This window comes from Ovis canadensis, chromosome X, assembly GCF_042477335.2.
Source record: "Ovis canadensis isolate MfBH-ARS-UI-01 breed Bighorn chromosome X, ARS-UI_OviCan_v2, whole genome shotgun sequence".
NCBI lineage: Eukaryota > Metazoa > Chordata > Mammalia > Artiodactyla > Bovidae > Ovis > Ovis canadensis.
This window is the reverse complement of record NC_091727.1, coordinates 48381966-48393991: the sequence shown is the minus strand read 5'-3', so window position 1 is coordinate 48393991 and position 12026 is coordinate 48381966. Positions and strand designations below refer to the sequence as shown.

The 12026-nt window shown below is 42.5% G+C and overlaps 1 protein-coding gene and 1 non-coding gene across 4 annotated transcripts in view; one reads left to right on the top strand and one right to left on the bottom strand.

Moving 5' to 3' along the window:
• ZC4H2 (zinc finger C4H2-type containing) overlaps positions 1 to 2754 on the top strand; it is a 77351-nt gene extending 74597 nt beyond the window's left edge. For all 3 annotated transcript variants that reach the window (XM_070291549.1, XM_070291550.1, XM_070291551.1), the window contains one exon: positions 1312 to 2754. In XM_070291549.1, coding sequence (XP_070147650.1) covers positions 1312 to 1425 — 114 coding nt within the window. In that variant the 3' untranslated portion in view covers positions 1426 to 2754. The remainder of the gene's footprint in view (positions 1 to 1311) is intronic.
• Positions 2755 to 11140: 8386 nt separating this feature from the next.
• Positions 11141 to 11212, bottom strand: TRNAS-GGA (transfer RNA serine (anticodon GGA)). Its single transcript has one exon. It is a non-coding gene; the product is annotated as a tRNA-Ser (tRNA).
• Positions 11213 to 12026: the final 814 nt, after the last annotated feature.

Sequence of the window (12026 nt, the reverse complement as noted above, 5' to 3'; positions counted from 1 at the left end):
GAAGGACTAATGCTGAAGCTAAAACTCCAATCCCTTGGCCACCTGATACAAAGAACTGACTCGTTGGAAAAGACCTTGATGCTGGGAAAGATTCAAGGCAGGAAGAAAAGGGGGGTAACAGAGGATGAAATGGTTGGATGGTATCACTGACTCGATGGCTATGAGTTTGAGCAAGCTCCAGGAGTTGGTGATGGACAGGGAAGCCTGGCATGCTGCAGTCCATGGGGTTGCAGAGAGTTGGATATGACTGAGCAACTGAACTGAACTGAATGCTGCTTGCAGCCACATGGATACACCTAGACATTAAATTACTAAGTGAAGTCAGACAAAGACAAATACCATGTGATATCACTTATATGTGGAATCTAAAATATGATAACAAATGAACTTACTTTCAAAACAGAAACAGACTCGTAGACATAGAAAACAAAATCATGGTTACCAAAGTGGAAAGGGGATGGGACAGGGATAAATTAAGAGTTTGGGATTAGCAGACACAAACTACTGTATATAAAATAGGTAAACAACAAAGTCCTACTCCATACCACAGGGAACTATATCCAATATCCTGTAATAAAGCATAATGGAAAATAACATGAAACACACACATATATATATACACACACAAACATATATATATGCATATATACATACGTACATATATATATATACATATATATATATATATCACTTTGTTGCACACCAAAAATTAACACATTACAAATCAACTATACATCATTTAAAAAAAAAAGTAGTAAATTGTCAAAAGGAGGATGGGTCAGCAAACCAGAACCCACAAGCCAAGTGTGACCTGTTTCCTGTTTCTGTAAATAAAATTTTATTGGCCCCCAGACATGCCTGTTTGTTTATCTATTGTCTATATCTTCTTTTATGTGAAACAGAGCTGATGGTTGCAATTAAAATCATATGACCTGAAAAGGTCTAAAATATTTATTATCTTGGCCTTTACAAAAAAAGTTTACTGATACCTGTCCTGGAGAATTAAATAATCTTTGAGTGGGCCTGATAGACCATGCTCCAGTATAATGCTTAATGGGTATACAATTCACATTTTGCCTTATTGCCAAGTTTTGGATATTCTTCCTAAATACCCCTCTTTGAATCTCACTCCCTTATATCCATTACATCCCTTACATCCAGCACAGATCTCCCTACTTGGGTCTCACTCATTGATTTCTGCTCCTTCCTAACAGGAAATCATAACTGCTTTTGGAGCCCTGGGAGATCAGAAGGATGAACCATGGCCTGGAAGAATCTGACCACTAACTTTCTTTGTCTGTCTCTCACCAGGCCTGCCTGTCATGTCATCAACAAATTCACCGGAATGCACCTATATGCCCTCTGTGCAAAGCCAAGAGTCGGTCCAGGAATCCCAAAAAGCCAAAACGGAAGCAGGATGAATGAAGAGAGGGAGAACACTTAGAGCTCTGCAGCTCATAACCCCTCCCCTTGACCAGAGTGATTGATGTCTCCATGTGAAAGAACCCTTCCCCACTTCTATTTAATGTGATAGAAGCACAACCCCCCTTTCACTTTGCTTTTATTTCTTTCTGCTGTCAGACTTTCTGGTTTAGGAAGAGATGTTGTTCAGATGCTAATGACAGTTGTGTCTGAAGATCCCTTCTCTCTCACCCACATTTTAACCCCTGCCCTTGTTAGGAGACAAAGGAAGGGCAGAAATCCCAGATGTGATTCTCTGTCTCTTGCTTCTGAGGCCTAGTGCCTAAGGCCTGAGGGCTGAGTAGTCCCATATCTTTTTTCAGGTGAAGGTTCCAGTGTTTCCGCTCCCTGTACTTTTACATTAGGCTCTGAAGGGACAACATTCTTTTTTCTGGACTTTCCAGTAGGTTTGGTGCATATATCTCCCCCACTCCCACCCTCATCTCATCCTCAAGGGCCAGAGGCAGCTTGGACAAGCTCTCCTTTTTGTATTAATTTGGGAGGCCTAGCTGTTTTATTAGAGTTTACCACCCCATTACCCCCTACCCTGACAGTTTCCCAGATATACTAAAGTTCTCAGGTACCAGGTTATGTGTCTGAGAACCCTAAAATCTGTGGACTTTTTTCCAATAATAACCCTAGCTTTCGAAAATTAGTAGTAGATGTTCCCCACAGTGAAATCAAGGAGCCAGACCTACTCTGCAAGTCCTGCCTAATTTGTTTCCTAAGTCTGAGGGCTCTGCTTTAGGGGCTGTGTTAGGCTGGAGAGACTCCAGGATGACATTTGTGTTACTTTTTGTTCAAAATCTTTTAACACTTTACTCCAATGGTGTATCTTAGAGTTCAGAGTAACGGGTTGTGATTCAAGTGAATGCCAGTCACTACCATGCAGGTAGGTGAGACGTCTACTTCAGTCATCCCTCCCTCTCTTGGGTTGGCTCTCTTCTCTAAGGCAGCCTCAGCTCAGGTCAGCTTTTGGTGACTCCCTTTCCAGTGAATTTTGCAGGTGACTTTCCCTCTGAGAAGAAAAGATTCCAGTTTCCCCTAAGCCCTACACCTCTTCCTCTTAAACTTAAGGGATGGGATGGGGACTGACTGAAAAAACTGTTGGCTTCAGCTATCAGGCCCTGGCTGGGTGGGGGAGGATATTTTTCCTTCCTTTCTTAACTGTACTTTTAAGTTACCACAGTGTCTGTGTGTTCATAATATATAGAAGGTTCCTCTGCTCTCTGAAAGTAAGAGCATTATGTCTGTACAAATTCTTTTAAATAAACATTTGTTCATTGGAATAAATACTCAGTGCTTACTAGTGCCAGGTAATAGAAAAGATGTAATGCCCTTTCCCCTTCTGGGTAGCTCTTCTTCACTCTTCTTTATTCTACCGTATAAATAAGAAAATCAGGAGCATCACTGCATAATAATTTGCCCTATTTTATAATAATTTCCATTTATTCAGTGCCTACTCTGTGTCAGGTCTCTATGTAAGATGCTTTGTATAAACGATTGAATTGATTTTCAAAACAACATCTCAAGCTAAGTATTCTTATTGCCATTTTCCAAAAATGTAAACTGAAGCTCAGAGAAGTAACTTGTACAGAGGTAAACAGACAGCTAATAAGAGAAATTTCAGGATTTGAACTCAGATTTGTCTGGTTCCATAGTCCATTTTTTCCCCTACTTTTTCTCCATGGTCATTTTTTAAAGCTTTTCTCCCTTTTGGGATGGCTTTATCACAGGAGTAGTTGAAATAACTCTGAACTAGAAGTCAGAGACTATGAATTCAATGACTGATGCAGGAGTATAAAGACCTGGTCCCCTATGGGGATATAATAGGGAACACCTCTGAAGGGCCATCCCAGCTTCAGAGCTCCCCATGGGTGGACTGTGGTTTCCATTAAAACTGAGTTGGTAGCTCAGCTGGTAAAGAATCCACCTGCAATGCGGGAGACCTGGGTTTGATCCCTCAGTTGGGAAGATCCCCTGGAGGAGGGCATGGCAACCCACTCCAGTATTCTTGACAGGAGAATCCCCATGAACAGAGGAGCCTGGTGCGCTACAGTCCATGGGGTCACAAAGAGTCAGACATGACTGAGCAACTAAGCACACACAGCAGTTCAATAGCTCCTTCTGTCAAATCCTGCCTTCTTCTTTTCCCTTTTATTTTACAAGTGTTGATCCCATGGGCACCCTAGTTAATATTCTGTACATTAAACTGTCCCAGTTCTTTCCAGAAACCCAACAGTTGACAGAAATTTCTCTGGTCAGTGTTGTCATCTGGAAAAATGGAAAAAATAATAGTACCTATTTCTGGCATTGTTGAGAGCAATGTGAGGCATGGAGTAAGCATTCAATGCCAGGCATATAGCAAGTACTTCTTCCCCTTGCACCTCTGGCATCAGGTAGATTGGATGGCCACACAAAAAATAATATCTTAGATTCCCCTGGTGGTCCAGTTAGTGTCTGCTTGTCAATGCAGGGGACATGAATTCAGTTCCTGGTCCAGAATGATTCCACATGCTGTGGTGCAACTAAGTCCATGTGAAGCCCAGGCACCCTAGAGCCTGTGCTCTGTGACAAGAGAAGCCCCTACAATGAGAAGCCCACAAATCAAAACTAGAGAGTAACCCTGCTTTCCACAATTAGAGAAAGCCCATGTGCAGCAGCAAAGTCCCAGTGCAGCCAAAAATAAATAAATAAAAGTAATTTAAAAGAAAAAAGGGAATACCATTTGTCTTAGCTGACATCACCATCTCAGATTTTGTTCAGCTACAAGGCTGCTTTTGAGGTGGCTTAAACTCACTCTGCAAATGGGGGACACTCGCCTGTCTGACTTGAAGTACACCTTAACCTATATTGACCTGTAAAGTATAGGAGAAATGGTTATTGCTCTGCATCTTTGGAACATTGGAGGTCAAATCTGTCAATTCAGTTGTAGCACAAATAGTCAGGTCAGCCATTTTCCAGGGAACACTTCTAAATGAGAAGGGAATAATCAAATTTTGAGCACCTATGTCTTCCAGCCACTGGGTGGGGTGCTACTATTTCATTTAATTTTTCTAGCTCATCTATCTATTGTTGCAAAGCAATCAACCCCAAAACTTAGCAACTTAAAATAGCCATCATCTGTTTGCTTGTGATTCTGCAATTGGAGCAGGACTTGCTGTGAATGGTTTATTTCTATTCCATGTGGTGTTACCTCAAACAGCTTGGCTGGGGCTGAAGGAATGAAGATGTATGCCCCCTCATATCTGGTACCTCAGTTGTAGTGGCTGAAACAGCTGTGGGCTGCCTGGGCCTCCCAACTCCCTTTATAGTATTTTATCCTCCTTTCTTTCTTCATTGGGCCTCCCTTTCCAGGTAGAGCAGTGAGACTTTTTTTTTTTTTTTTAATGTGGCAGCAGTCTTCCCAGAGGATGAGAACCAAAACTGCAAGGCCTTTTGTTGCATAAAACCAGAAGTCATACAGCAAAACTGCTGCTGTACTCTACTGGTCAAAGCAAGTCACAGAACCAATCCAGATTTAAGGAGTGGGGAAAAGAGACTCTACCTCTTGATAGGAGGAGCTGCATTCATGTCAAAGATGGGAGGAATTGTTGTTCATATTTGCAGATAACTTACCACATCATCCAACAACAAACTTACATTATGTGTGCCCATTTTTACAGATGATAAAACTGAGGCTCTAAAAAAGGGTAAAGTAGCTGCCCAACAAACAACTAGGAAGGGGCAAAGCCAAGAGGCAAACCTAGGTCTCTCTGCCTTTAAAGCCTGTGTTTCTTCTACCTAAAAGCAGTTATTTAGGTAGGTCTGAGACCTGGTTAGAGGAGACTAAAGAAAGAGAAAGAACAAAATACAATAAAAGACAAAGACGATGTAGGTGAAAGAGAGAGAAGAAGGAAGAGGAACAGAGTAAGAAATTATTTGTTATACTGGTAAAATGCTTTATACTTAAAGCACCTTATTCAACATTCTCGTTTAATTCTCATTTTAATAGCCCTGTACTATTAGGAGAGCATGTAGTATTACATTTTATAGATGAGACCCAGAAAGGGGAGCTGACTCACCTGATGTCACTTAGCAAGTTAACAGCAAAGCCACAACTAGAACCCAGGCCTTCCAATCTGGAAATAACCTGATTTGGGGCCCTCTTTACATGTTTGACACAATGAGGATGAATTTGTACATACTTTTTGCCAGATGGGTTGCTTTTACACTGAGGATAGGTGCTCACTCCACAGGGAAAGGACAGGCAATTTTAGCAATTCTGCTCTTAAAACTTTATTTCACTGTTAATATTATGCCCTCAGCTTTCCCATAGCAATTATCAGCATCTTTGCAAAGATCAACATCTCTGAGGGTGAACTCTGGAAAACCTGTCACCTCAAGGCCAGGTGCCCTTAGGTTAGGTACTTAACCTCTCTGGGCCTCCAATATCTCATGTAGTAGTCCTCTCCTCATGGCATTGTTGTGAAGATCAAATAAGCTATTAATATGCGTAAAGTGCTTAGAAAAGAACTTGAGAGGCACTCAGTAAATGATGAGGAAGAAAATTATAATGATTATGACGGGCTTGCTGAGAGGCCAAAGATGACAATGATGATGAGGAGGAGGAGGAGAAGGAAGATGGGGAGGAGGGAGAGGAAAGGAAAGAAGAAGAGAAGGGGAAGGGAAGAGGAGGAGAAGGGAGGGAGAGAAAGGGAAGAGGAGACAAGACACAGTAGGGAAGGGATTACCCCCATGTAGGGTTTCCCACAGAGATGGGAATGGCAACCCACTCCAGTGTTCTTGCCTGAAGAATCCCAAGGACGGGAGAGCCTGGTGGGCTGTCGTCTCTGGGGTCGCACAGAGTCGGACACGACTGAAGCAACTTAGCAGCAGCAGAATTTACCACAGAGGGAAAGCTGATAGCTGAGAGCCATGGTTCCTTTCTTAGAGCTTGATGAGATACCAAGGTTCTGTTGCCACTTGCCACAGTCTATTTTATGGTTGTAAAAAGGCAGAGGCCCCTCATGGGAACTAGGCATAAGCCCCACTTTTCACCGCATTCTTTGCTGCTATCACTGAGAGGGAAGATCATCCCTAAACAAAAATTCCCCATAAGTAGTCTAGGCTCACATACACTTCAGTGATTTCTGTACTTTGCAGTGGTACAGGCAAATGACACTGACCCAGGAGCCAGTTGTTCCTGAGTTCAAATCCCCAATCTTTTATTTATTAGCAGTGCATTCTTGAACAAATTTTCCAACCTCCAGTTTCTTCATCTGTAAACTGGAGATAATACCTACTGTATGAGGGTGCAGAGAGAGGCAAGGGTCACCATTTACAGTATGTCCATAATTTACTGGTCACTGTGGGAGGCAGCATAGTCTAGTGGCTAACAGGATGGACACCAAAGTCAGAGAGTCTGAATTCAGCCCTTGGCAAAGCCATTTGCTGACTGTGTGACTTTCAGTGAGCTCATTAACTTCTTAAAATTTCATAATTACAATGGAGGTAGTAATAGAATTTTCCTTATTGGATTGTTCCTAGGATTAGATGAAACAGTGCTTATGAGTTGCACATAAAACGCATTATCTGAGAGTTTCATAAAGTAAACAAATCAAATCTTCCTACCAACACTGTCATCAACTTAGAGATGAAAAACTTTAAGCTGGTAGAAGTCAAGTGCCTTCAAATTTGGGTCTGTCTGACTCCACTACACCATAAAAATGCTTGGAAGAGTGAACTAATCTCTACAATTCATTCTGAAATGGGTTGAAACTAAGCAACCCCACGTAGAAGGAGCAGTGGCTGCATGGGTGCAGGAGGGCCTAGAGGAGCTACTGCACGTTCAAGGTCAGAAGGGGCGGCAGTAAGGAGATACCATTCCTTCAAGGTAAGGAGCAGAGGCTGCACTTTGCTGGAGCAGCCGCGAAGAGATACCCCAAGTCCAAGGTAAGAGAAACCCAAGTAAGATGGTAGGTGTTGCAAGAGGGCATCAGAGGGCAGATACACTGAAACCATAATCAGAGAAAACTAGTCAATTTAATCACACTAGGACCACGGCCTTGTCTAACTCAGTGAAACGAGGCCATGCCCTGTGGGGCCACCCAAGATGGGCGGGTCATGGTGGAGAGGTCTGACAGAATGTGGTCCACTGGAGAAGGGAATGGCAAACCACTTCAGTATTCTTACCTTGAGAACCCCATGAACAGTAGTAAAAGGCAAAATGATAGGATACTGAAAGAGGAACTCCCCAGGTCAGTAGGTGCCCAATATGCTACTGGAGATCAGTGGAGAAATAACTCCAGAAAGAATGAATGGATGGAGTCAAAGCAAAAACAATACCCAGTTGTGGATGTGACTGGTGATAGAAGCAAGGTCCGATGCTGTAAAGAGCAATATTGCATAGGAACCTGGAATGTCAGGTCCATGAATTAAGGCAAATTGGAAGTGGTCAAACAGGAGATGGCAAGAGTGAACATTGACATTCTAGGAATCAGCAAACTAAAATGGACTGGAATGGGTGAATTTAATTCAGATGACCATTATATCTACTACTGTGGGCAGGAATCCCTTAGAAGATATGGAGTAGCCATCATGGTCAACAAAAGAGTCCAAAGTGCAGTACTTGGATGCAATCTCGAAAACAACGGAATGATCTCTGTTCGTTTCCAAGGCAAACCATTCAATAACAGAAATCCAAGCCTATGCCCCAACCAGTAAGGCTGAAGAAGCTGAAGTTGAACAGTTCTATGAAGACCTAAAAGACCTTTAGAACTAACACCAAAAAAAGATGTCCTTTTCATTATGGTGGACTGTAATGCAAAAGTACAAAGTCAAAAAACACCTGGAGTAACAGGCAAATTTGGCCTTGGAATACGGAATGAATCAGGGCAAAGCCTAATACAGTTTTTCCAAGAGAATGCACTGGTCATAGCTAACATCCTCTTCCAACAACACAAGAGAAGACTCTACACATGGATATCACCAGATGGTTAACGCTGAAATCAGACTGATTATAATCTTTGCAGTGAAAGATGGAGAAGCTCTATACAGTCAGCAAAAACAAGACTGGGAGCTGACTGTGGCTCAGATCATGAGCTCCTTATTGCCAAATTCAGATTTAAAGTGAAGCAAGTAGGGAAAACCACTAGACCATTCAGGTATGACCTAAATAAAATCCCTTATCATTATACAGTGGAAGTGAAAAACAGATTTAAGGGACTAGATCTGATAGATAGTGTGCCTGATGAACTATGGACGGAGCTTCGTTACATTGTAAAGGAGACAGGGATCAAGACCATCGCCATGGAACTTAAATGCAAAAAAGCAAAATGGTTGTCTCGGGAGGCCTTACAAATAGCTGTGAAAAGAACAGAAGCAAAAAGCAAAGGAGAAAAGGAAAGATATAAGCTTCTGAATGCAGACTTTCAAAGAATAGCAAGAGATAAGAAAGCCTTTCTCAGTGATCAATGCAAAGAAATAGAGGAAAACAACAGAATGGGAAAGACTAGAGATCTCTTCAAGAAAATTAGAGATACCAAGGGAACATTTCATGCAAAGATGGGCTCAATAAAGGACAGAAATTATATGGACCTAACAGAAGAAGAAGATATTAAGAAGAGCTGGAAGGAATACACAGAAGAACTATACAAAAAAGATCTTCAAGACCATGATAATCACAATGGTGTGATCACTCACCTAGAGTCAGACATCCTGGAATGTGAAGTTAAGTGGGCCTTAGAAAGCATCACTATGAACGAAGCTAGTGGAGGTGATGGAATTCCAGTTGAGCTATTTCAAATCCTAGAAGATGATGCTGTGAAAGTTCTGCACTCAATATGCCAGCAAGTTTGGAAAACTCAGCAGTGGCCACAGGACTGGAAAAGGTCAGTTTTCATTCCAATCCCAAAGAAAGGCAATGCCAAACAATGCTCAAACTACTGCACAATTGCACTCATCTCACTTGCTAGTAAAGTAATGCTCAAAATTATCCAAGCCAGGCTTCAGCAATATGTGAACCGTGAACTTCCAGATGTTCAAGCTGATTTTAGAAGGGGCAAAGGAACCATAGATCAAATTGCCAACATCAGCTGGATCATTGAAAAAGCAAGAGAGTTCCAGAAAAACATCTATTTCTGCTTTATTGACTATGCCAAAGCCTTTGACTGTGTGGATCACAAGAAACTGTGGAAAATTCTAAAAGAGATGGGAATACCAGACCACCTGACTTGCCTGTTGAGAAACGTATATGCAGGTCACGAAGCAACAGTTAGAACTGGACATGGAACAACAGATTGATTCCAAATAGTAAAAGGGGTACATCAAGGCTGCATATTGTCACCCTGCTTACTTAACTAACATGCATAGTACATCCTGAGAAACGCTGGACTGGAAGAAGCACACGCTGGAATCAAGATTGCTGGGAGAAACATCAATAACGTCAGATATGCAGATGACACCACCCTTATGGCAGAAAGTGAAGAAGAACTAAAGAGCCTCTTGATGAAAGTGAAAGAGAAGAGTGAAAAAGTTGGCTTAAAGCTCAACATTCAGGAAACGAAGATCATGGCATCTGATCCCATCACTTCATGGGAAATAGATGGGGAAACAGTGGAAACAGTATCAGACTTTATTTTGGGGGGCTCCAAAATCACTGCAGATGGTGACTGCAGCCATGAAATTAAAAGATGCTTACTCCTTTGAAGGAAATTTATGACCAACCTAGATAGCATATTCAAAAGCAGAGACATTACTTTGTCAACAAAGGTCCGTCTAGTCAAGGCTATGGTTTTTCCAGTAGTCATGTATGGATGTGAGATTTGGACTGTGAAGAATGCTGAGCACCAAAGAATTGATGCTTTTGAACTGTGGTGTTGGAGAAGACTCTTGAGAGTCCCTTGGACTGCAAGGAGATCCAACCAGTCCATTCTAAAGGAGATCAGTTCTGGGTGTTCTTTGGAAGGAATGATGCTAAAGCTGAAACTCCAGTACTTTGCCCACCTCATGTGAAGACCTGACTCATTGGAAAGTACTCTGATGCTGGGAGGGATTGGGGGCAGGAGGAGAAGGGGACAACAGAGGATGAGATGACTGGATGGCATCACCAACTCGATGGATGTAAGTAAGTTTGAGTGAACTCTGGAAGTTGGTGATGGACAGGGAGGCCTGGCATGCTGCGATTCATGGTGTCGCAAAGTGTCGGACACGACTGAGTGACTGAACTGAACTGAGGCATTGAAATATGTGCTGCACATAATGCTCACATTTAACCTTCACAGAAGTCCTAAAATATATGTGTTATTATTATCCCCACATTAAAAAACCTGAGGCACTGAGTGGTTAGATTTCTTACCCAAGGTAAGTTGCAAAGCTGGGACTCAAACCTAAGAAATCAAACACGAAAACTCAAGTGAATAACTAGTCTCCCAATAAGATCCACCATCTGGTTTTCAGTGTATGATCTCCTGGATGTAATCATCATGAACTGATTGACATGAGTGTCCTCCTAAAGCATTGTCCTGTGCCTTCTCCATCTCTGCATTTCTAGCCTATGAACCACAAATGAAAGTGAAGTCGCTCAGTCGTGTCCGACTCTTTGCGACCCCATGGACTGTAGCCTACCAGGCTCCTCCCTCCATGGGATTCTCCAGGCAAGTATACTGGAGTGGGTTGCCATTTCCTTCTCCAGGGGATCTTCCCAACCCAGGGATCGAACCCAGGTCTCCTGCATTCCAGGCAGATGCTTTAACCTCTGAGCCACCAGGGAAGCCCCACCTGGGAGTAATCAGAGCATAGCGAGAGAGTACTTAATCTATTATACTTCTTGCTGACAGTAAGCTTAGATTCATCATTGCTGAATAATTGTCTTGCTGTTCTCCATTCTCCCCCAATGGTGTCATTTACTCCTGCTACTACCCCAGCCCTCAGCACATCACCAGCAGCTCTCAGGCACGTGCATGAGCAGCATGGCTTCAAAAATGTCTACAGGACCCACTGGAGTTTACAAAGGAATAATGTGAAGCCAATATTCATCCCTGAGCACGAGAGAAGACAATCTCCATACAGAGGTCATCTTTATACCCTTTCACTTACAAAAATCTGAAAACAGTTACTAAGAAAACTAAGCCCATGACATTTTGTTTCCAGTTGCCAACATCTATGAAGATTCACTTCTCTGTTACTGACATGCTCCACCTGGCCTGCCTGGACCACATTTCCCATCTTCCTGCCCTGTGTCCAGCCCCAGCTAGTTGAGAGGGAGAGCTGGAGAGCAGAATGGAGGCAGTCTGAACTTCCACTAGCACCATAGTCAATCTCAATTTCTGGTGCAGTAAAAGGTCAGGGGCTAGATAAAAAAAGTTGTAAAAAAGCACCTTCCATCTAAGGAATACCCATGAACCCATTAGATTCCTTCAGCAATAAAATCCAGGGCCAACCCTTATCAGAGAATAGCATGTATGTGTTGGAGATAGGGATATTCCATCTTTGCTCTGGCCACTTAAGTCAACTAGAGAAATGCTCAAAGTAGGCACCCCGTGCCTCATAAATGCCTCAAGGCTGTTTATTACAAGCTCCTGAGG